The sequence below is a fragment of the Plecotus auritus genome (genome assembly GCF_963455305.1).
Source record: "Plecotus auritus genome assembly, chromosome: 4".
In the NCBI taxonomy this organism is placed as follows: Eukaryota; Metazoa; Chordata; class Mammalia; order Chiroptera; family Vespertilionidae; genus Plecotus; species Plecotus auritus.
In genome coordinates this window covers 98313755-98338344 of record NC_137775.1, presented here as the reverse complement: position 1 = coordinate 98338344, position 24590 = coordinate 98313755, and the positions used below count along the sequence as shown (strand labels likewise).

At 54.3% G+C, this 24590-nt stretch overlaps 1 protein-coding gene across 2 annotated transcripts in view; it reads left to right on the top strand.

Annotated features, from left to right (window-relative positions):
- Positions 1 to 24341, top strand: part of PPARD (peroxisome proliferator activated receptor delta) — an 82699-nt gene extending 58358 nt beyond the window's left edge. The window contains exons 3-9 of one of the 2 annotated variants that reach the window (XM_080663376.1): positions 7524 to 7750; positions 18461 to 18615; positions 19369 to 19507; positions 20742 to 20944; positions 21117 to 21567; positions 22179 to 22427; positions 23678 to 24341. In XM_080663376.1, the coding sequence (XP_080519502.1) occupies positions 7621 to 7750; positions 18461 to 18615; positions 19369 to 19507; positions 20742 to 20944; positions 21117 to 21567; positions 22179 to 22426 (1326 nt within the window). In that variant the 5' untranslated portion in view covers positions 7524 to 7620 and the 3' untranslated portion in view covers position 22427; positions 23678 to 24341. Of the gene's footprint in view, positions 1 to 7523; positions 7751 to 18460; positions 18616 to 19368; positions 19508 to 20741; positions 20945 to 21116; positions 21568 to 22178 lie in introns of both variants that reach the window. The other variant, XM_080663375.1, reaches the window with a different exon arrangement.
- The last annotated feature ends 249 nt before the right edge of the window (positions 24342 to 24590 follow it).

The following is a 24590-nucleotide window of genomic DNA, read 5'->3' as shown; positions in this document are numbered from 1 at the left end:
GGGAGAGAGCACCCTGGAGTTGCTCTTCAGGGAAACCAGGGCATTGGTCAGTACCCAGACTGGAAAGCTTGGGAGAGAATGAATCAGGCCCATTCTCTCATGGCCTCCCTTACAGCTAGCTGGTCCTGAGACGTGGGCCTAGGGCTGCTGACCCTTGTCCGCTATGGGGGACAGGGGGAGGAAATAAAGCAACTGGGTCCGCTATGCGGTGGGGGGGCGGAGCGGGGAGAAGTGGAGAGGGTTTGGACTCATCTCTCTAAACAGCAAAGCCTGGGCCAGAGTAGGGAGCTCCCTGTCAGTTCTCAGTTCCCACAGTGGATTGTAAGGAAGGAGTGGGAAACTGTGTGATTATGTCCCTGGAATTCCAATAGGCTGGTACAGTTCTGGGCCTGGATACCACTTGCTCCATTCAGTCCCTAAAATGAGCTGACAATAACAGCAGCAGCCACATTCCCTCTTTGTTGGACACTTACTGTATGCCAGCACTAGTAAGCAGTGTGTGTGTTTAATCCTTAGGACAGCTGCTCAGGTTAGGTGGTGTCCCAGTTTTAGGGCTGAGAAACTCGGAGGGGCTGGTGTCTTCACCTGAACTTGGAGGGTGAGGGGGGCAGGGGGCGCAGAAGCAGGGTTTGAATCCAGGCCTCACACAGAAATCAGTGGAATTAATTTCTGTGAGATACTGCATCTCAAAGGCAGTAATACATGAGAATCAGTACAGTAGAAAATACTGTGACTGAGAACAGTGTGACAGTGGTTAATGCTTTTAGTCTGCATGTTCATTCAACAAGTGTATGTTGAATACCCACTAAATGCCGAGCCCTGTGCCGGGCGCTGGGTCCTACCTTGGCAAGATAGAGGGCACTGCCTGGGATACTGATAACGTGGTGAGGACAGACCAGTTAACACACTGGCAGTTTGGCACAGTAATTGCAGAGCTGGAGGGTCTGGGTCAGGGTTGCAGCAGGAAGGAACAGAATGGAGCCGGTCAAGGAGAGCTTCCGGAAGGAGGAGGTGCAGGTGGGTCTGAAGGAGCAGGCCCAGCTGGTAGAGGAGCAGCATTCCAGGCTGAGCCCCATGTTCAGGGAGTGCTGTAGGAACTTGGGCGCGTGGGATGGGCTGGAGAGGGAGCCAGGACCAGCGCCGGTGGCTGTCTTTAGCACACAGCGGTTGTCTTCTAGTAGGGAGTGTCCAGAGGGCTTTGATCGGGGTGTTCTTGACAGAAATAGCACCTGGCGGCTAGACAGAGGTTTCAGGGGTGATGGCTCCAGACTGAGTCTAAGAGCAGCTTCCAGCCCTCAGGGCCCCAGCTGGGCAGGGACGTACCAGCTTCGGGTCCAGGCTCACCCAGCACCACGACGGAGTACAGCATAGTGATTGGGACTTGAGCCAACCTGCCTGGGCTCAAATCCTGCTCCTTCCGTTAATGTGTGACCTGGAGCAGTTACTTTCCCTCTGTTCCACACTTTCCTCGTCAGTTAAATGGAGATAGGAATAGTACCTGACTCAGGGTTGTTGTGAGGATGAGATGTGTTTGCACACATGGACCTACCTGGTGTGTAGTAAGCCCTGGAGAATGGAAGGACCATGGTGATGGAAGTGGTGAGCCTGAGGCTCTGCAGCTGTGACCATGCCTGGGGTCTGGTGACCAGCGAGGCCTCTGAGGCTGTGCCACATGGTGAGGGGGCCCCGGCACACTCACTGAGCCCACTCAGAAGTACAGCCTGCCAGTGGCAGGAGTCAGGAAGGCTCCATTTCCTGAGGACAACTAGACTTGGAAAGGTTAAGGCTCTAGGTGGCTTTGTTGCTCGGGTCCTAGACCAGACGTCTCTAGAGCTCTGGGTCACTTGGTGTAAGCTCCTAACTTTACCTGCCCAATGGGAACTGAATGGAGTTATGCCCCCTCCCCCCGCTTAGCTCCCAAAAGGCCTGAGTTTCTTCTTGGGGCAAAGGGTCTTGGAATGGAAACACTGGGGTCACATGTGTGCTGCAGGTGTGTGTGTATGTGTGCGTGCGCGCGCCGCACCAGGGTCAGAGCAGTCCAGGCATTTGTTTGGTAAAAATTCTTTTGCTAGATACTACTTTTTGTCCCCAAGGGGCAGCAGAGCAGGCCTCCCCACTCCGGCTGCAGGACCCTTACCTGTCTGAGGTCAGCACCAACCTCCTAAGGGGTGAAGCTCTGCCATGATCAGAGTTGGTGGCACTGGCACAGTGCAGGGGTGGGGCACAGCGAAGACCAGGATTTCTCAGCACAGCCACTTAAAATTTAAACCTAGTGCCACATGTGCTATTTTTAGTGCCAGGCCTGAAGAGGGAAGAGGAGAATAGGATTCATTGCAAGGCCAGTGGTGAGTGGCAGCTACCTGGGAAAATCCAGCCTGTGGGCCTGGGCCTGGGGAGCGGGGGTGGAGTGTCAGAGTAGCTCCTTGCCAGACAAACTAGGAACAGTGGTGGGTGTGGGGCAGCCTTGATGCTGGTGGATGGCTTCTAGCAAAATGCAGGGATGGGCACAGTACTGTGGTTGCATCTAAATACGAAACAGCCCAAGGGATGTTTGTGGGTTTTGGAGTAACCAGACTGCGGCTCCCCTCCCCCTTCCGCTGGTGTCCTTAAGAGGTCACAGCCAGAGAGACATTCCAGGCTGGAATCCAGGAACCCTGGCCCTGAATCCAAAACTCCAACTGCCATGTGCACCCCAGACTCTGAGAACAGTAGCCCTGAGCATGGTGACCTAACCAGCCAACTCATGGGGAAGCAGAAGCTGAGGCTCAGGGGTATTGGGCACACAGATCGCCAAGGCCTAGCCAGGCTGCCACTCCATTATGTCCGAAACCCCATGGTCATCGATGTCATCCTGTGGTGTGTTGCAAGGACACCCTGTCAGGCTCTGCGGGCCTGGGTTTTTGTCATTTCCCTCATCTGCCCAGGGGAGCACACAAGGCTCTCCTTATGGGGCTTGGAGGATTGAGCAGGGCCTCTTTATCATGTACCCAGCAGGTGCCTCCCCCGCCCTCCAGGATTCAGTCATGACAATGAACTCTGCCTCCCAACTCCCAAGGTCACTCAGAGGTCATGAGGCAATGTGTGAGAAAATATTTTGTCAAGTATCTATACAAGGCAGTGTTGCAGTTTTTGCTCCTCTGTTTCTACCTGCTAGGGGGAACCCCCAAATCTTCATGTCCCCCACTCACTGGCTCATCACCACTGGTGTGCATTTCCCTGTGTCCACTCACCCCTCTGGCCAGTGCCACCACTGAGCTCATGGCTAGTAGATATTACATTGTCTGGCCCTCTGTCATCGAGCTGCTCATCCTCTTGATGCTACTCCTCAGAAACCTCCTGCAGCCCTTCATGCATGGGCCTGGCTGAGGGTCTCCTCCCTCACCAGCCCCTGCCCCTCTACCTCCAGACGTTTCAGTTCCGTGAAACACGAAGAATCAATGTCTTTGGTCCTTGTGATTTGGACAAAAGCTGATTTCTTTAGAGAGTTAAATACATTCCTCGGCAGTCACAGACTGCCCTCGGTGATCGCCAAGGTCCTTTGCCAGTGTTGTCAGCAGCCCCTCCCCACAGTCCCACTCTCCGTAGCTAAGGGTCCTTATGTCCTGTCTCACTTAGGACTGTGTTCAGCTGTATGCAATGCCGTGGAAAACAGGCCTTTAATGTGTTCACCTAACAAGTAGTCTGAGGTGGGCGTTCAGGGCTAGTTCCGCAGCTCCACAGAACAGTGACCAGGCTCCTTCGGGTGTCATCCGCTTTCCCCAACATTGACATCATACGTAAGCATCATGCCCCTTCCAAAACTAAGATGGGCACTGGACAACGCCATTCACTCAGCTCAGCAGAATTGTCTGGAACTTCCCAGTTTTTCCACCACTGTCCGTTCTGTTTCAGGACCCAGTCCACCATCCTATGTTGCATTTAGTTGTTCTGTCTCCATAGTCCTATCTGTGAGACTTTTTTCTCAGGCAGAAAGCTAGCGCTCCACATGACTTCTAAGTTTCCCCATCCTGCCGTAATAATTTGGAAGTTACATGTTCCTATGCATGGTATCTTGTTACCTTTGAAAATTTTCCTTGTGTATTTGACTTTCATTACCAGTCCATGACGTCATTGTTCTTTGTGGCTGCATAGAACTGCATGTTTTCATGTCATGATTTATTTCATAAGGCCCTTGTTAATGGACTTCGAGGTGGTTCCCCACTTCGTACTAGTCAAATAATACTGTAATGAGTAACTTTGTACTAATACATTGTGTTATTTTGCTCCAGTGGAAGTATAGCTTATGTTACAAGCTGCAAGTAGTGTTTCTGGGTCAAAGGGAATGTGTGCTTGTAATTTGGATAGATGTAGCCAAATTAGCCTCTTTAGAGGTTGCACTGTTTACCTTTCCACCAGGGATGTGTGAGATTATATTTCCACATGGTTAGCAACAATGTGTTAGCATTTGTTTTAATCTGATCTTAAAAAGTGTATTTCAGTGTTGTTTTAATTTGCATTTCTCTTTTTATGAATGATGAGCATCTTTTCACATATTTAAGAGCTACAGGTATAGCTTTTCTGTATGCATTTTTAAAATATGTTTTGATTGATTTTTTTTTGATTTTTTTTTTTTTTTTTTTTTTTTTTTAGAGAGAGAAAGAGGAAGGGAGAAGGAGAGGATGAGATAGAAACATCAATGAGATAGTAGAAACATTGATCAGCTGCCTTCTGCATGTTCCCTACTGGAGGTTGAGCTCAAAACCCAGGCATGTGCCTGACCAGGAATCGAACCAGCCACCTCTTGGTGCATGGGACAATGCTCAGTCAACTGAGCCACACCAGCTGGGCTCTGTATACATTTTTTATATCCTTGGCCCATTTTATTATTGGATTGCTGGTCTTTTGCTTATTAATTTGCAGGAACTATTTAGGGAAATTAGCCCTTTATCTGATGAGAGCTGCAAATCTTTTTCTCAATTTATTATCTGTTTCTTTCTTATGCTTTTTTTTTACTGTGTAGAAAGTTTATGTTTTTTTGTAATCAAATGTATTAATCTTTACCCATACTCTTTTAACCCATAAAGTTTTATGGATTTTGTGTCATTCTTAGCTCTTCCCCCCTTCTCCAGACTATTGGTATAGTGTATGTTTGTTTTAACTTTAAAATCATTGATTTGTTTGGCCCTTTCTTGGTATAAGGTGTAAGGTAGGGATCAATACATACCATTTATTGAAGGATCCACCTTTCCCTTTGATTTGAAGTGCTGTCGTTATAACATATTAAAGCTCCATATGTGTTTGCATCTATTTATAGACTTCTGCATTCTCTTTATTGATTGTCTGTTCAAGTGCCAGTACCTCCCTGTTTCAATTATATTAGCTTTCCTTTAATTCTTTTTATTTTCCAGCTCATTCCCTACCATGTTTGCCAGAGTGCCTCTCCTCCCCCGAGCCCTTTGCTTTCTTCAAGTCCCATCTTCTACTCTCAGTGAGGCCATGCCACATGAACTTTACCCCCGCCCCCCATACACACACTGCTGTGATGCTTCTTTGTATTTTCCTCATCCTGGGCCCTTGAATCATTCTCTTCCCATCAGTCATCCTGCCCTGGCTTCCCCCTTGAATCTTCCTGTCTTTCCCCGCAGACCTCTCCTCTGCCCACAATTTATTTGAGTTTCCTTTATTATGAAAAACCTCTCCCCAGCTTTACTACTTTCTCAATCTAGTGTGTATACATTTCTTTCCCTGACATAGTCACCAAAAATTAATCTCCATCCACTGTCCCAGCTTCCTCACTAGCACTAATTCTTAGAGCCCCGGTTTCCATCCCAACCACTTGGCTGAAACTTGTTTCCCCGAGGTCGTTGATGACCTCACAGTCACTGAATCCAGTGGGATCACTTTATCGCCCTTAAAACTCGGTAGCATTTGAGCCAGTTGACCCCTTCCCCCTGAAAAACAGCCCTTCCCTTGGCTCTGAGACGCCAGGCTGTCCCAAGTCCATCCTGCCTCTGGCCACTGCCCCATTGTCTGCTCTGGTGCCTCTTCCTCTGTCCTTCCCTGATATGTCACTGTCTCCCTTGGTGAACTGAATCCCTTCCTGTGTCTGTCACATCAACAAGGATGCCCCCAACTATAGGTTTCCAACTCCCCAGCTCTTAGACTCTAGGGCTGAATTTCCAAACTGCCTTCGGAAGACCAACTGAGAGGTTATTGTGTCAGTCCAAGCAGGGGAAGATGAAGGCCTGATGGGAAGGAATCACCAGGGGAATTAAAACAAAAATGTCCAAGCTGCTCCCAGGGAGGAGTGCAGACATCCAGATCATCACACTCCCTGCTGGCTCCAGTACAGCCAAGTTTGCAAGCTGGAGCAGGGTGAGCAAGAGGGAGGAGTCTCCAATGGCTTCTGCCTTCTGGCTTTGACAAGTGGGTAGATGGGCCTGTGGGTCACTGAAATGGGGGTTACAGAGAAGGGGGAGTGGGGGAAGACAGTGGGTTCCGTTGGGATAGGTTGAGTTTGAGTGCCTGTGGGACCTCAAGATAAGGCGTTCTACAGATGCTTGAATCTCTCTAGAGCAGGTCTTTTCTGCTCCTGATCCTTCCAGGCCTGTCCTGACGTGGGATGAGGTCAGTTTCACTCCCCGGGCCAGGGCACTGAAGCACACATGCCTGGCCACAACCCACCTTCCCCACCACCACCCTGCCAGGTCCTCTCTCCTAGCACCCCACTCCCCAGCCAACAGGACTCCTCTCTGCTCCCCACTGTGCTGCCTCCAAGTCTTTTTTTAAGCTGTATCCCCAAGCGGAGTTCCTTACCATCTCCCCTGGTCAAAACCCACCCCTCTCGGGACCTCGCCCTACTGTTCCCTGCCAGGAAGACTTCCCCTCAGGCACTTACACCTCTAACTGTGGCATTTGTGACAATATCTTAGTTGTAGAGGGTTAGAACCATCTCTTCCTGGTGGTGTAAACATGGGGGTCACCATCTAGGAACCCACTGTTTGAGAGATGCCAGGACAGAGTGTGTCTCCCCTTGCCTGATGGCTCTGCAGATCTGCTGTCGCTGTGAGCGAGCCTGGTGGGAGCTCTCGCCTTTTATCCACCCTAACACTTCCTTCACGAAGGTGGCTTTGGAGGGCAGTGATTCTAGGACCTGGGTACTGGTGCGGCAGGAAGGGGCTGGGAGGTGTGATGCGTAGCAGGATCTCCAGGGGGACTGAGCATTTGAAAAGCCCCTCAAGGCTTTTTCGTGTGTCTCCTGAAGACTCAGGAACTCAAAGGGCAGGATGCTGCAGAGGAGGCAGGGAAAGGTAGCAGAGGGCTGTGTCACCCCATCTGGGTGATAGGAACTTCTCTGAGCCCCACAGACCTGCTGCAAGAGCCAGTGGGCAAAGGGTGGGAAGGGAAGTGACCTTGATGCGAGGAATGGAGACCATGGGAGAGCCCTGCAGGTGAGGTGCTCCTGCTCTGCTGGCCCCGGATGGCCCTGAGTCATGCCCCACTCTCACCGCCCTCATCCTCTTCCTGTCTTCCCCTTTGCCCAGGCTGACGGAACTGCCCTGGGGTCCAACTGCGTCCAGACCCAGATGATGCCAGAGCTATGACCGGGCCTGCAGGCGTGGCGCCGAGGGGAAATCAGCCATGGAGCAGCCACCGGAGGAAGCCCCTGAGGTCCGGGAAGAGGAGGAGAAAGAGGAAGTGGCAGAGACACAAGGAGCCGCAAAGCTCAATGGAGAACCAGAGCACCCGCTTCCCTCCAGCAGCTACACAGGTGAGGAGGGCGGGGACAGAAGCTGGCCCTCACACAGCCTCAGGGAGTGCAGAGGAGCAGTCATAGGGCTCCAGTAGTGCTGAAGCCGCACGCCTGGCTCAGTCCCCGCTGTGCTGCTCATCAGCTGCAGGACTGTGGGCAGGAGCACCACTTCTTTCTGTACACCAGGCAGGATCCCAGGGGATGGAGAGTGGCCTCTGTGAGAGTTACTGGAATTTGCGTGCATCATGCATGTTGTCATGGTTGTTCCACCACCACTACTGCAAGGGACCCATCTGATTAACCACCACACACTAGAAAGATCCCTGTAGCTGTGATTGTTATGATCACTCAGAACACACAGCTCCGTTGTCTTGTGCTAATTGTACACGCCATCGAGCTGCACTGTATGCGGCATCAGTGCTGAGCAGTTGCTGTGATTAACTGTAACGAATATTACTTTTGTGCAGCCAGTTTTTAGCTCCTCTTATTTCACTTGTTGGTTCCCTTTATTTATCCACTGTCAGCAGCAGTGTAGGCAGTTTTCTCTGGTACCTTTTACTCTCTGTCAGCATCTTCATCATCCCATCATGGCATTGTGTCCACCTTCAAGGGCTCTTAGACCCACTTCTCTCAGCCCCTGGCTTACCCTGTCCCTGCCCAGCTGCCTGAGTGCCATCACAAGCCTGCTGGTCCTTGCTCCCTTCCCTCGGGGAGGAACTCAGGGCCAGGATATACTGCCAGGAGGGGACACCCTGACCTTGCTGCTGGTTTCAGCTGATGGAGATGCTGCCACAGCTGCTGATTCAAGGCAGAGGAGCAGGCCTGTCTCATAAGGATGGGCTCTGGATCCCTGTGCCTGCCTGAGGAGAAGGTGGTGGGTGGTGTCAGAGTTAAAAGTTAAGGTGGGGGGGCTCTGGCGGGTGTGGCTCAGTTGCTTGGGCGTTGTCCTGTTTACCAAAACAGGTTTCCAGTTCCTTTTGCTGTCAGGGCACCTGCTCAGGTTGCCGGCTGGATCCCCAGTAGGGGGCATGCAGAAAGCAGTCAATGATTCTCTCATCATTAATGTTTCTATCTCTCCCTCTCTCTTCCTCTCCCTGAAATCAATAAAAACATACTTCACTTTCACATTGATGTTCCCCCTCCCCCCTCTTCCCCCCTTCCTCTCTCTCTAAAAATCAGTAAAACGAGTTAAGGCTATGGGGAGGCACTGTTGAGGTAGGACAGGCTCCTACCTTGGCCTGCACTAAGCCCGAATCCTTGAGCTATGCTGCTTTCAACCTGCAAAGCAAGTCCTGGGTTTTTCAGAGCTTCCTCTTCAGGCACGTGGTGGGTAGGGTGAGGAAGAGCCATCACCCAGGCCCTCTGACCCCACCAGACACCCAGGAATGACCAAAGTAGGCATGTGTGATTTCAGGGCCCAAGAAAAGGTATCCCCTATCCTGAAGGTAACCGCCCCGCTGTTCGTTGGCTGGTGGCTGGGATGGCTTTGGGGACCCAGCCTTTCTCAGAGGAGAGGATTGGCTAGCCAGGCATGATCAGTCCCTCAGCACTAACATACTGCTCTGAACTTGAGACAGGTGAGGAGGGGTAGGATACAGAGGGAAGACATTGGGGGCTCATAATGAGCAAGTGATGTCACTGAGGACATCAAAAGAGGAAAGGGAATAAGAGGGCACGGGTTTGTGGCCTCACTGCTTTCCCTGGCCCTATAGCTGGGCCCAGGCACGTACGTAGAACTCACCCGCAGACTAATGTCCTGTCCTGGGGTTTCCTACCCCCCTCAAGCGACCCTGCTATTCACATGCAGACCAGCGTGCCTGGGCCCACAGGCAGGGTGAGGTGGGCGCGGTGACAGCATCTGGGGAGTTTTATCAGTGGGATTTAGGGCACGAGGGGGGATGTCTGGGGAAGAATTTGCCCAGCCACCCTGTGCTTGATGGATTCCGTTTATCAATACATCAGTGAATGCCGAAACCGGTTTGGCTCAGTGGATAGAGCGTCGGACTGTGGACTGAAAAGTCCCGGGTTCGATTCCGGTCAAGGGCATGTACCTTGGTTGCGGGCACATCCCCAGTGGGAGGTGTGCAGGAGGCAGCTGCTCGATGTTTCTCTCTCATCGATGTTTCTAGCTCTCTATCCCTCTCCCTTCCTTTCTGTGAAATATCAATAAAATATATTTTAAAAAAAAATACATCAGTGAAGTGGAGGTAAAAAGACTTCCTTGTTCAGTAATTGAAATAGGAAGGGATTGTTTAACATAATTACCATATGTTAAAGCCGTAATATAGGAAACTTCCCACAGAGTACAAGACAAGCCACGCAACAGAAAAGTAGAAATAGGCAGTTCTCGGTAGGACAAATACAAATGGCTAGAAAACACAAAACATTTTTCAGTCTCCCCAATCAAAGAAGGTGTCTTCAGGTGAGATTGGCAGAGAGGACGTGTTGGCCAGAGCATGAGGACACGGCCCTGTAGCCATGGGAGTGGAGGGCAGCAGCCAGCACTTTGCATGTGCGTTCCCTGGGCCCTACGTCCCCTCCTAGGAGTGTGTCCCTGTAAACACTCGCTCTGTGTGCACGGAGATGTCCACACTTGTTTACTGCAGCACTGTTCATGAAAGCAAAAATTGGAAAGCACCCATCTGTGGGGAACTGGTTATGTAAACTGTGGTAGAGCCATATTGTGGAATGCTCGAGTCATTGAAAAGGATAAGGTAGGTCTGAGTGTGCTGACAGGGGAGCACATTCCTGACAAATTGGACATCCCAATGTTTAAAAATTCTTACGTATGCCCTGGCTGGTGTGGCTCAGTTGGTCATCGTCCTGTGCACCAAAAGGTCAAGGGTTCAATTTCCGGTCAGGGCACATACCTAGGTTTTGGGCTCAATTCCCAGTAGGAGGCATGCAGGAGGCAGCCGATTGATATTTCTCCCTCTCACTCTCCCCCTCTCTTCCTCCCTCCCTCCCTCTCTCAAAAATATCAGTAATCCTCCTCCTATCTAATAAAAGAGTAATATACAAATTAACCATCACTCTGCTACACCCACAAGCCACACCCACAAGCCAATCAGCGAATATGCAAATAAACCCAACCAAGATGGCTATGGCCACAGAGAGCAGGAGGGAGGCTTGGGTTTCCCTGGCAATGGAGGAAGCCAAGCTTTCCGCCTGCCCTTGCCGGCCTAGGCCTCCACTCAAGGCTACAAAGTTTCAATGATAGAAGATACATAAACCCAAACAGAAATGGCGGCAGCCAGGGAGCTGGAAAGAGCAGGAGGCTAGGGTTGCCCCCGGCAATGGAGGAAGCCAAGCTTTCCGCACACCCTGGCCGGCTCAGGCCTCTGCTTAAGGCTACAAAGTTTCAATTATAGAAGATACATAAATCGCAACAGAAATGGCTGCCACCATGGAGCAAGCATAAGGCTTGGCTCTGCTCCAGGCTACAAAGTTTCAATTGTAGAAGATAAATAAACCCCAGATACCAGGGCCTCCGCTTGGGTCGCCAGCAAACCATCACAGGCCCCTCGCCCAGGCCACCCCACTCCCCAAGGGAACCCCCACCCTGATCCGGGACACCCTTCAGGGCAAACCAGCCGGTCCCCACCCATGCACCAGGCCTCTATCCTATCTAATAAAAGTGTAATATGCAGATTGACCATCACTCCAACACACAAGATGGCTGCCCCCATGTGGTCAAAGATCCTGCCCCCATGTGGACACAAGATGGTCAGCAGGGGAGGGCAGTTGGGAGGAACCAGGCCTGCAAGGGAGGGCAGTTGGGGGCGATCAAGCCTGCAGGGGAGGGCAGTTAGGGGTGACCAAGCCGACAGAGGAGGGAAGTTGGGGGCGACCAGGCCTGCAGGGAAAGGCAGTTGGGAGGGACCCAGGCCTGCAGGGGAGAGCAGTTGGGGGGCACCAGGCCTTCAGGGGAGGGCAGTTAGGGGTGACCAGGCCTGCAGGGGAGGGCAGTTAGGGGTGACCAGGCCTGCAGGGGAGGGCAGTTAGGGGTGACCAGGCCTGCAGGGGAGGGCAATTAGGGGCAAACAGGCTGGCAGGGGAGCAGTTAGGCATCAATCAGGCTGGCAGGGGAGTGGTTAGGGGGTGATCAGGCTGGCAGGCAGAAGCGGTTAGGGGCAATCAGGAAGGCAGGCAGGCGAGCAGTTGGGAGCCAGCAGTCCTGGATTGTGAGAGGGATGTCCGACTGCCCATTTAGGCCCGATCCCACCAGGATCGGGCTTAAACGGGCAGTTGGACATCCCTCGAGGGGTCCCAGATAGGAGAGGGTGCAGGCTGGGCTGAGGGACAACCACCCCCCGCCCCCGTGCACAAATTTCGTGCACCGGGCCTCTAGTAATAGTAATAAAAAGGAATCTCCACTCCATCAGCTGAAAACCTAAAAACAGTCCTTATGCATCATAGAAGGCACTGGGGAGTAGACACAACGGACGAGAGGGGCTGACTCACAAGTCGGCTCATGGGTGGAGAGGATCTGCCATAAGCTGCTCCACACCCTGTGTGTTTTTCCCAGCAAGCCTGGAGTGCTCTCATACTTTTAAAAGCGATTAAATTGCTTTTCTTTAAAAGGTTAAAAACAAAAAGGCTGCAGGTGAGGGCTCTGGAGGCAGCCTCACCTGTCCGTGTTGGGGATCTCACACCAGGGCAGGAGTCCCAGGTCTGCATGAGGAGCTGTGGCCCTCACCATGCCAGTCTCCTCACCTTAAAGGCTTCATCCTACCCACCACAAGGGCCAGCCAGGTGAGGAGTAAATGATGCTGGTACACGCCACAGGTCTTGGCACCTGCTGGTTCCCTGTCCCACCCCATGAGTCTGTGACTTTACCCTCCAGAGTCCCCTCGGGGACCCGTGAAGATGGCATGCCGCTCAAGCCTGAAACAGTAGGAAGGCTGCACAGTTGCTTCCTCCTGACCCTCCAGAGCTTCTGCACAGACTGCATCTCTGAACCTGCCAGCACCTCCTCCTCCCCCGCAGGGAGGCAGGGAGGACAGGCCTCGTTGTTAGCACTCAGGACACTCACATGCCCAGGGTCCCGGACTGGGTGGAGGCGGGGGAGCTGGAGCTGGTGCTCACACCCCACTCCTGTCTTCACCCCCCTCTTTTCAGTGATGAACATTCCAGTCACCCCGAGAAAAAGGTCAGGGGCCTAGTGTGAGGCTGAGGAAGATAAAGTGTCTTTCCTCTTGGTCTTGGCACCTCCTCTCAGCAAATGCTTAGTGGGTGTTCAGGCAGCCATTCAGCGGGCGAGGCTGGGTGGCTGCCCAGAGGAGCCCACAGGACAGCAGGAGTAAGGAGGCTGGTGGGTAACCCTGCAGAATTGGCCCTGACTTCAGAAGCTGTGCTCTGTGGGGTTCTGCCAGCAAAGTAAATAGATAGGGCCAGCCCCTCTGGGCCCCCACAGTCAGACAACAGCATGCCTCTAGCAATGGAGCCTAGACACCCAGGGGTACTCAGCCGCACTTAGTGAAGGAGTAAGGTCAGTAGTGTCTTTTTGCCCAACTTGTAATCAAAGATAGTGCCACTGATACTTCACTCTCTGGGGGAGGGGCTAGTGTTTATGCGAAGTCCAAACAGTGAGTGATGCACAGTGTCATTCCCAGCAGTGGTGTGTCTCGTTGTTTATCATAATCACAATATTGATCAGTAGAATGAGCACGTGTTTATATGTATGGGAAGTTGAAGAGTGCAGCGGGTAAGCCCCAAGGCGAGATATAAACCTCACCACCGCTGTGTTAGGGTTCTCTAGAGAAACAAATCCAATAGCACGTGTGTGTGAGAGTGTGTATAGAGAGCGAGGGAGGGAGACTGGGAGTTTTATTTTAAGGACTTGGCTCAAGCAGCTGTGAGGACTAGCGAGTCAAAACTATAGGAGAGGCCAGCAGGGTGGACATCCAGGGAAGTTGATGTTGAAGCCCAGATACAGTCTGGAGACAGAATTCCTCCTTCCTGCAGGAGGCCTGCTCCCATCACAGAGTGATGGTTTGAATGTTAATTACCCCGTAGAAATATCTCCGCAGCAACATCGGGACTGATGTTTGACCAAAAACTGGGTACCATGGCCTGGCCAAGTAGGCACATCACATTAACCATCAGCCACTGTCAGCATGTTACTTAACCTTCTGAGCCTCTGTTGTCTTGCCTATAAAATGGGGATAAGAAGACCTGCTGGAAAGGTGGTTTTGATGATGTAAAGTACCCGGTGGAGTGCCTAGGGCACAGCAGGCATGTGCTGAGAGAGGTGTGACTGGTGCAGACACACAACGGTTGCAGGGAAGTCAGGTTTAGGTTCCGGTTCCAGTCCCACCATTATTCAGGTGACCTTGGGTGAATCCCTGAGCCTCACCGAGCTTCAGTGCCCTCATCTTTAAATGGGGGCAGTTACTGTCTTCTAGAGCCATATGAATGATACAGGCATCGACACTAAAGTGCTTGGCATTTTGTGGGGGCTTGATAAACGCTGGTTCTTTCCCCTGCCTCTCCTAGGGGTGGTAAAGGTAAGAGACATTTGGGGGTGGGGGACAGGCAGGGTGTGGCTAGAGGGGAAGTTCAGAGGCAGGGCTTAGGGCCCACATGATGGCCATCGAGTAAGCAAGTGCATTTCCTGAGAGCAGGGGAGGGGCTAAGAGAGGATGCGCTGGGCGGGCTGGAGAGAGCGGCTGTGCAGGCAGTGGCCCTCAAACAGCAAGCCCAGGGCACTTCCTCTGGCTGCCTTAGGGGCACTGAGGCAGGGGTCCCCGGTGTGGGGAGGGCTTCTCAGGACCCGGCCCCCACCGGAGGTCATGGGAGGTGATGGAACCTTGAGAACCTGGTCCCTAGGATGGGGCATCCCACCATCATTACGTTCAGGTAGGATATGATGGAGATTTGAGGATAAACCCTTAAGCCAGGTGGTCAACCAGAAAGAAACCTTTATCTTTGGGAAACCCACCCCAACACCACCACCACCTCAGTATCCCCGATACACCCCACAACAGAAGGCGCCCCTGCGGGATGCGTGCACTGCTTGCTGCCCACCCAGCGCCGCATCACCCTGCCTCTCTCTGTCTGGTGTACCAGTCATTTGTGTTTCCATATTCTCAGATAGGCAGGGGGTGCCCTTGTCCTGTCGCCCTGAGACTGCCAGGCCTCCCTGACTGCCCTCAAGTTCAACAGCCTACAACTGTTCACCCCCTGGGGCAGGACCTCTCCCAGGGACCCCAGCCCCCCGCCCTGGGCCTGTTTCTCCCCAGTGCAGTTTGCAGCTCTTCCTGCCCGGGTCTCACCTCACAACCCAGAGCTCTGGCTGACTCCGCAGCCAGTAGGGCTTGGGTATCTTGGCTTCTCCCAGGGTTTGGGGTAATCCTGACACCCCTGAGCCAGGGGCCAGCAGCAGGCCAGGCGACGAGAGAGGTGGCTGGGTCTTGTTCCGGAGGCTCATAAACAGAGACACCCCCCGCCCCACACACACACACGCACAAACACACACATATCTTGGGTTTCTGTGAAGCTGTAGGGGAAAGAGACACCAGAACGAGGAAGAGAGAGGCATGATCCTGCCATTTGGGTCACAGGCTCAGAAACTGTGGATGGCAGCTTTCTAGTGAGCATCACCCGCGCTTGAGCTGGGATTTACACCACACTTCCGAGTCCAGGAGCTTTCTCTGTATTAATTCCTGGATTCTCACTGTGACTCTCTGAGACAGAGAGTTCTCCCCTTTACAGGGGAAGAAACTGAGGCCCAGAGGTAGAGCTGGGTTTTGAGCATAGGACACCGATTGCAGTTGGGCTGCAGGGCTCCTGGGCCGCATTCTTACCCCTGCCTGCTGCCTGAGCTCCGGGAAGCTGCCTTGGAGGTCATCCAAACCAGTGGTCGGTCGCCAGTCTTTCGGACCCCACAGACCACCAATGGTCACGGACCAGCAGTTGGTGACTGCTGATCTAAAGGTTTCCTTAAACCAGCGGTCACCAACCTTTTGGACCTCATAGACCACCAATGGTCGCAGACACTACTGACACTAGAGACTCTTCTGCCCTATCAGGTTTGGCTCAGTGGATAGAGCGTCCACCTGGCAACCGCTGATCTAAAACATGCACCTTTTTCTTAATCCTCACCTGAGGTTATGTTTTATTGATTCTTAGCGAGGAAGGAAGAGAGGGAGAGAAACAGGTTGCCCCAACCAGGGATGAAGCCCACAACCTAGGAGGTTCCCTTACTGGGAATTGAACCTGCAACCCCTCAGTGTACAGGACAACACTCCAAACAACTGAGCCCCAAAGCACTCACCTTAGGGCCAGAGAGGGAGCAGCCACCTTCCTGGCCCTCATGCCCCGGTGATGCTCTCTTGCAGCGCTGCACACTCTGCCTGCCTGGGCTGGTGTGGCTGCGCGCTGCACTGCTCCAGCTTTCTTAGCCCTTTCTTACCTCCGCTAGTTGAGGGCAGGGTCTGGGTCCTGCCCTGCACAAGCATGTGCTCGTCAATGTCTGTTGAGTGAAAAGAGAGGGTGACAGCCCCAGCTGCTTTGGCTCAGTGGATAGAGGGTCGGCCTGCAGACTGAAGGGTCCTGGATTTGATTTCAGTCAAGGGCACATGCTCAGGTTGTGGGCTCGATCCCTAGTGGGGGGTTTGCAGGAGGCAGCTGATAAATGATTCTCTCTCATCATTGATATTTCTATCTCTCTCTTCCTCTTCCTTCCTCTCTGAAATCAATAAAAATATATTTTTAATTTTAAAAAAACAGAGAGGGTGGCATTGCCACATGCAGCAACAGCAGCAACCAAATGACCAGACAACTGCCAAGTCCCCAGGGCCACAAAGGAGAACGAGGAAGCACCAAGAGGTGGGAACACTGAGGCAACTGGTCCCTGTGGCTTGAGATCTAAAGGGGACGTGACTCGGGACACTCTGAGTCTAGCAGAGGAGGCAAACGTGCAGCCACAGAAACAACACTGATGGTTACAAGGGCCACAAAGCCCACGTGCACACAGCCCACAGAGCAGGAAGTGCCGGAACCCTCTGGGCCAGCATCTGCGCAGGTCTCTGCACAGGGTTTTACACGGTGCCTCTTTTCTCCCAACTGGGAATGGGACTTCTCCTGCCCCTGCTACAGTGCCTCCAGGAGAGGCCGTGTGCCCCTCTGGCCAGGATGCCCTGGCACCTTGAGGACCTGCCCATGGCCTTACTGTAGTGGCGGAGCCCAGCACTGTGTAACACAGGCTGTCCGGGGGACCATGCAGCCTTGCCGTCCCAGGCTGCAGTCTCCCTGCAGCTCCTTGCCCAGGAGATGGAGGAGCCCACTCTCCCCATCTGTGGGCTTGGGCGGTATACACCTTGGAATGACTGAAGGTTGGGAGCTGAGGCTCTGGGACAGGGCAGGCAGTTTTAGGAACCAGGAACTTGTGTCACCCCTGCCTCACCCGCCAGGGAGGGCAGAGGCGCGGTCCTCTGCTGTGGTCTGGTTGTGCTCCCCTTCTGTGTCCAGGACGGGGGGCTGGGTGGCAGCTTTCCTCCTGTCACTCCTGGACCGGGGGGCGCGGGGGAGGAAGGGGAAGAAGGTTACCCTACAGTGGGGAAAATCAGATATTTTGGGGAGTGGAAAATGTTAGGTCTGGGCTTGGGTCTCCTAGCCCTGATGCTCTGATTTGGGATGTGGACCCTGCCCCAAGCACTTGCTTGGTCATCAGGGAAGACAGCAGAGAGCAGCAGATGGGCAGACTAGCGTGGCAGAGGCAGGACAGGTGGGGTCAGGAGGCTGGGGCTCAGTGCAGGGCCCCTTTCCACGGGCAGGGCTCACTTCTGAGTGCACAAAGGAGAGATTCAGAAGAGACTCCCAGCCGTTCTTACTAAGTCCTCCGACGGTGTGTATGCCCTGAAGTCGTTGCCATGCCAAGTGCACTCCTTGCTAAGTCAGCACCTGGTTCAGACATCTGTACATTTAATAGAAAAACACTGGAAATTCAGGGTGCTGCCCAACCAGTGTGGCTGACACCTACGCTCTTCCTGTGTGAGCACGTTTCGTGGGAGTGAACTTGAGCTTGGGAGTGCCTTTACAAGCATCTGTGCAGTCCATGCAAGAATCAGACTTCCCGGATCTGCACTCTGCCATCTTCTCAAAATACACTCCACACCCCATGTGGGCCCCTTCCTAAGGACAATCTAAAGAGACTCTTCTGCCCTATCAGGTTTGGCTCAGTGGATAGAGCGTCCACCTGCAGACTGAAGGGTCCTGGGTTCGATTCCGGTCCTGGGTTCGATTCCGGTCCAGGGCACATGCCTGGGTTGTGGGCTTGATCCCCAATAGGGGGTGTGCAGGAGGCAGCTGATCAATGATTCTCTCTCATCATTGATGTTTCTCTTTTTCCCTCTCCCTTCCTCTCTGCAATCAATAAAAATAAATAAATAAAGAGACTCTGCTTCCTCCCCTCCACCCAAAACACAGCCATCCCTTCATACTCTCTCCTCTCCATGGGCTCGGCCAGCCCAGGAAGGCACTGCTTCACCCCCCACAGGAAGAGCTGCCATTTCTGGGACACCTGCTGTGCCAGCTCTGGGGGGATGCTTTGGAAACTTCGCCATCTTCCCAGAGACGCTGTCAACCCCACATTCCATACGAAGAAACTGGTCTCAGAAAGGTTGGCCCGCGTGGCACACAGCTCTTAAATGGCTGAGCCAGGGCTGTGTGAGAAACACGGGCTCAGGCGGCAGAATGTGAAGTGCCCGTGTCGTGTGTCTGCAGACCTCTCCCGGAGCGCCTCCCCACCCTCACTGCTGGACCAGCTGCAGACAGGCTGTGACGGGGCCCCGGGCAGCAGTCTCAACATGGAGTGCCGCGTGTGCGGGGACAAGGCGTCGGGCTTCCACTACGGCGTCCATGCGTGCGAGGGTTGCAAGGTAGGGGCAGTGGGAGTGCTGGCTGGCCGGCAGGGCTGTGGCCACATGGTGAGTTAACTTGCCAAAAAGGCTTTCCCTGCCAGGGGTGGGTCCCTGATAATACCCACGGTGGAATTCCTGCCTGGGCAACCGCCAGGGCCTTGGGCTCATTCCAAGCCTCAGCTCTGGGCCTGCTGGAGAGGAGGGTTTCCTGTCAGGGCTGCCCTGCCAGGCACCTTAGCCGCTGACCTAGCCACTGACCTGGGCTCCCTGGCCTCTTGCGCCCCCTGGGGACACGGCTGGGAAAGACAGAAAGGGGCGGGCCTTAGGCTGGGGCTTCTTCCTGAGGTCCGGTTCCTGCACCTCTAAGCCTGAAGGGGGCTCTTTGAGGGGAGAAAAAAGAAATGTTACATTTCTTTTGGGTTCTTTCTCCTCACCGCACACCCATCACATTTTCACATATTATTTTATTAAACCACTACCTAGAAAATACACAGAACCAGATACATTTATGAATAAATCAAGTTAGTCATGATTCAGTTTTGTTACCAGATTAACAAAGAGGCATATTTAATATGCATAATATGGCATATTATTTTAATTATTTCAAGAGTTTTAGAATTGTTCACCTTCTCCCACTTCCTTCCAACAAAATTCCCCTCCTATTTCCAGAGTTCAGGAGTTTCTACATCTTCATGCACACTTGGGCCCCAGTACACCCAGGTGGCTCTCTCCCTTCCCTGTGGCCTTTCCTCCCTGTACACCATCCTGCAGGGCTTCTTCCGGCGGACGATCCGCATGAAGCTGGAATACGAGAAGTGTGAGCGGAGCTGCAAGATCCAGAAGAAGAACCGCAACAAGTGCCAGTACTGCCGCTTCCAGAAGTGCCTGGCACTGGGCATGTCACACAACGGTGAGAGCCCGCCCACGTGCAAGCACGGCCACCAGCCCCACACCGCGAAGCCAGTCTCGGAACAGAAAGGGGCACCTCCGTGTGCCTGGCAAGCCATGGGCCCTGCTGTGTCCGCTGCTGACCTGGCTGATCTGGACCTGAGTCTCAGAGCCAGCACACCCTAGCCCATGGGTGCCAGGTCGGGCTATGCCCACCTCTATACCTGAGGCTCACCCTGTCTGGCCCAGACAGCAGGAACTGACCCCAACTCCCAGGACCTCAAGCCAGGCACAGCATGGAAAGCCCCTGGGGAGGCCTGGGACCTCTCTGCCCTTCCTGGTTACTGAGGGCAGGCGGGAGCCAGTAAGTGGCCACGCGTGCCAGCTGCCAGGAGCAGGCAGGCGTTTCCTGGAGGCCAGCCCCCCTGGGAGACAGCCTGCCCTGCCCTGTGCTCCAGGCTTCTGGCAGCTGGCACGTCTTGTCTTCAGACCCCATAGAGTAGGATTTTGCAAAGCCCACCTGCCCCCTCTACCTTCTGGGTCACACCCCCAGAGGACAAGGAGAGCCTCCTGTTTAAATGTCTACACCCATGGATGATGCACTAACTGCCTTGCATCTTTGAGGGGGGCAGTATCTGAGTCTCCATCTGCTGATTTTTCTTAGGTGATGGGATTGGGGGTCTGTGGTTTGATCCCTCCCCTCTGTATCTGCCTGGGCCCCCCATTACTTGGCTGAAGTGAGGGGACTCCCCGAGAGATCTCAGGGCTGATTCTTCTCGCTTTTTCTCTGAGAGAAGCCAGATTTTTTTTCCTGTTCCATTACTAAGGATGACAATTAAGTGCTTACAAGGGAATTATCTAATTGCTCTGAGCTTTAAGTGTCAGCCCCGATTCTCTGATTAGAAAGAAGACGGAGTGGCCTGTGGCCTGTCTGAAGTCTCGAGGCGAGTAAGCTGTGGAGCTGGGGCTTGGGCACAGGCCGCTGCCCAGACTGTTTCCACCTGCCACTCCGCACCCCTCTTGGCCGCGCGGCAAGGCGCTCCACGAGTTAGGGCCTTTGTGTGTGGGAACTGAACAGGACAGACAGACAGACCCCTGTCCCTGGAGCTTACATTCTGGAGGGTCCCCCAACATTCCAGCTGGCTGCCTCTAGAATTTCTCAGGCCTTTGGCCTGTGCAGGGATGAGGAGGTTAGGGATGCTGGCCCTGCATGGACTCTTCGATGACTCCTGCCCCCACCCCTGCTCCCCATGCAGCCATCCGCTTTGGCCGGATGCCAGAGGCCGAGAAGAGGAAGCTGGTGGCAGGGCTGACGGCGAGTGAAGGGAGTCAGCACAACCCACAGGTGGCTGACCTGAAGGCCTTCTCCAAGCACATCTACAACGCCTACCTGAAAAACTTCAACATGACCAAGAAGAAGGCCCGCGGCATCCTCACCGGCAAGACCAGCCACACAGCGGTGAGTGTCACTCCTCACATGGCGGCGTCCCTGGCTCGGGGCCCCTGCCGCCCTCCAGACTCTTGGGAGAACTGGACCTCCTCCCTCCCCTAACTTCATGGTATAGGCAGGGAGTATGGGGAGCACACATGGGGTCCCCGAGGCCTGGCTTCTAATGGGGCCTGGTTTTCAGCCCTTTGTGATCCACGACATCGAGACGCTGTGGCAGGCAGAGAAGGGCCTGGTGTGGAAGCAGCTGGTGAACGGCTTGCCACCCTACAAGGAGATCAGCGTGCACGTCTTCTACCGCTGCCAGTGCACCACGGTGGAGACCGTGCGTGAGCTCACCGAGTTCGCCAAGAGCATCCCCAGCTTCGGCAACCTCTTCCTCAACGACCAGGTGACCCTTCTCAAGTACGGAGTGCACGAAGCCATCTTCGCCATGCTGGCCTCCATTGTCAACAAGGATGGGCTATTGGTGGCCAATGGCACGGGGTTTGTCACCCGGGAGTTCCTGCGCAGCCTCCGCAAGCCCTTCAGTGATATCATTGAGCCCAAGTTTGAGTTTGCTGTCAAGTTCAATGCCCTGGAACTCGACGACAGTGACCTGGCTCTCTTCATCGCAGCCATCATTCTGTGTGGAGGTAAGCGAGGTCGGACACCGTGGGGAAGTATGCGTGTGATGATGGCAGTGGAACGTGTGAGGCACCGCTGTACGTGCAGGACCTGCTCTGTCTTAGGTAGATGGAGATGAGATAGAAAAAGACCAAAGGGACGCAGACCAACATGCTGATGGGGCTGTTTCTGGTGGTGGAGAAATCTGTATTTTACTGATATTTTTCAATTCCAACACAATAATTGTAATAATTACTATGCTGACACTGGCTTACTTCAAACCAGGTACTGTTCTAGTTCCCTTTCCCAGATTATAACTCATTTGATCCTCACAACCACCCTGTGCACAGGTGCTTCCGTTTTCCCCAGTTTGCAGGTGAGGAAACTCGCCCAGGCCTCACCGCTCGCCTGGTAGAGCCGGGATGTGAATCCAGGCCAAGTTGCCATGAGACTAAACTGAGCCAGGAAAACAAAGGAGGGGGGACTGTCCCTGGCAGGACGGGGCTCGAGTCTGTCACGACCAGGAGGCCTGCTGTGCCCTGAGCCAGGTCCCCATGCTGGGTGGGTAGCAGTGCTCCTCTGCCACCTGAGACCCGTGCGTGCCTGCTCCCTCCCACACCTGGGCCCTGTGTCCCCACAGACCGGCCAGGCCTCATGAACGTGTCCCAGGTGGAGGCCATCCAGGACACCATCCTGCGTGCCCTCGAGTTCCACCTGCACGCCAACCACCCCGACGCCCAGTACCTCTTCCCCAAACTGCTGCAGAAGATGGCTGACCTGCGGCAGCTGGTTACCGAGCATGCCCAGATGATGCAGCGGATCAAGAAGACTGAGACGGAGACCTCACTGCACCCCCTGCTCCAGGAGATCTACAAGGACATGTACTGAGGTGCACACCCAGGGCCTCCCAGCAGGCCTTGGGGCCGAGAACCAGGGGCAGGGACAGCGCTGGACAGGGGCCACATGGGACTTCCCCGTTGGCCACGGGCGCACTCAGCATGGCGCCTGATCACACACTCCTGTGATCAGACCCATGCCTCACTCCCCATGGTCCCTTCCTCCCTCTCTCCTCAGTTCCTCTTTCTTCTCTTTGTTCTTTTTCTTCCTTCCTCCCTGGCCCTCCTTCTCCCCCAATCCCCACATCTGTCCCTCTTTGTCTTCCTGTGAGACTGTTTGTATTATCTCACCAGCAGCACAGGACAGGACTTCTGCTTTTGTCCCCTGCCCCAGTGCAGAGGGAGTGGGCCTGCCCTCTGCACCAGTCGTCCGCAGGGGCAGAGGCCTCATTGCTCCTCGCAGCAAGGCTGGAGCTGCCCAAAGAAACACTAAGCTCTGGGCCCGGCTTCCTGGGGAAGCCGAGCAGGACCTGGGCTGACTGTAGCCGTGGCCTTGGTCGCTGGGTCCCTGCCCTGCAGGCCAGGATGCCTCCCTGAGACTGTCATGTACCCCCACCCTGAGGCTGGCACCCCTGACCCAGCCAACCCCACTTCAGCCACGTACCCCAGCCCCACTCACACCAACATCCTTTTTGGTCTTTTCACTGGTCTTCCAGGCCAGTTTTGCTGATGGCCCCCTGCGCTGGCCGCTGGGGGACCTCCCCCCAGTCTGGAAGGAGGTGGGTTCCCTGCAGGTGGGGGCCCCACACCCCCATGAAGAGGAGTGAGCCTCCAGGCAGGTGCAGGTTGGCGGGGAAGCAGTGAGCAGGCCTCAGGGTTGCCCTCCACCAGCACCCACCCTCCCCACTAGCCTGCAGCAGCCTCGCCACCTGTGTTCTGTCGACATCACAGCCCTTGCCTCTCCCCAGCCTCACCCCCAATGACATCCTATCTCCAGCTGGGGGCACTGGCACTGGCTCCAGCTCACTGCAACTCATGCCACGCACTCCTGGAGCTGCCACTCCGTTGCATACCACAAGCACTGATTCACTTTATCTGCAGGTTCCACACACCCCCTTCTCTAGGTGGATTCGTGCCCAGAGGGGCCTGCAGGTGGATGGGCAGGGCTGGGCCCCTGTTCCAGGGCTGGGCCACATCCTTGGTCAGCAGGGGCGTCCTGCTATGTCAGCCCAGCACCTGCTCACGGGGAAGGTGCCAGGGATAAACTGGTCCTGCTGATTGAGACATCCATCTGTCCCCACAGCTCTGCTACCCTCCCTTCCCCTGTCTTCAGCCCAGCTGGTCTCCTGGAACGCCCTGCACAGCCCCTGGTGACCGGGACCTCGCCAGGCCACCCTACTCCCCAGCCCCTCCCCCGCCCCTCCGCAGAGGTACTCAGCGCCCACCTAATGCAGAGCAGGGGCTGAGGCTCAGCTGATGTGCTGTCTGAGGAGGAGGCCAGAGCCCGAGGCTGCTGCCAGGGAGGAAGCTGGCTAGGGTCTCTGAGAACCTGGTGCAGAGCCCAGGCTTCCTGGTCCTGTCTGCTCCTTCGGGAGGGGCCTTGCTGCCCGGCTACAGCTCTGGGAGGAAATGCCCTGAAGAGAGGACAAGGCCAGTGCCCGTTCTGCCAGCGCTGTGCCTTCCATGCCCAGGACCACTCTCTACTGGCTTCCCTCTCCCATCCTACCCTCGCTGACCGGGGTTTGGCCGAGGGGCTCCCTTGGGCCAGCACTGTGAGGGAGAGGCGCTGTGCCCGCCCCCACTCCCAGCTCTAGTGCTGAGAAAACAGCTCTTCTCCGTGTCTGAACAATCTCCAAAATGGAAATGTATATTTTTGCTAGGAGCCCCAGTTTCCTGTGTTTTTAATATAAATAGTGTACACAGATTGATGGAACGTTAAATAAATGGGAATTAAGTATTTAAGAGTTGACTTGGGCTGACTCGGTTCTCTGTGTGTTTTTCCTGGGGGCTGATCTGCTCCCCCTCCTCTGTATCTGGTGCACAGAGAGGAAGGAAAAAGTTGGCAGATGAGACTTTGGGGTGCTGGCAGGTCCTGGCTTGTGGGAGCTCCCTTTCACCCTCTCTGCTCACCACTGAGAAGGTGCCATCCCTGCCCTGCATTGACTTTGGGGTGTGTGTGGGCGGGGAGACACATCTGGAACTTCGCTGCTCCTGCC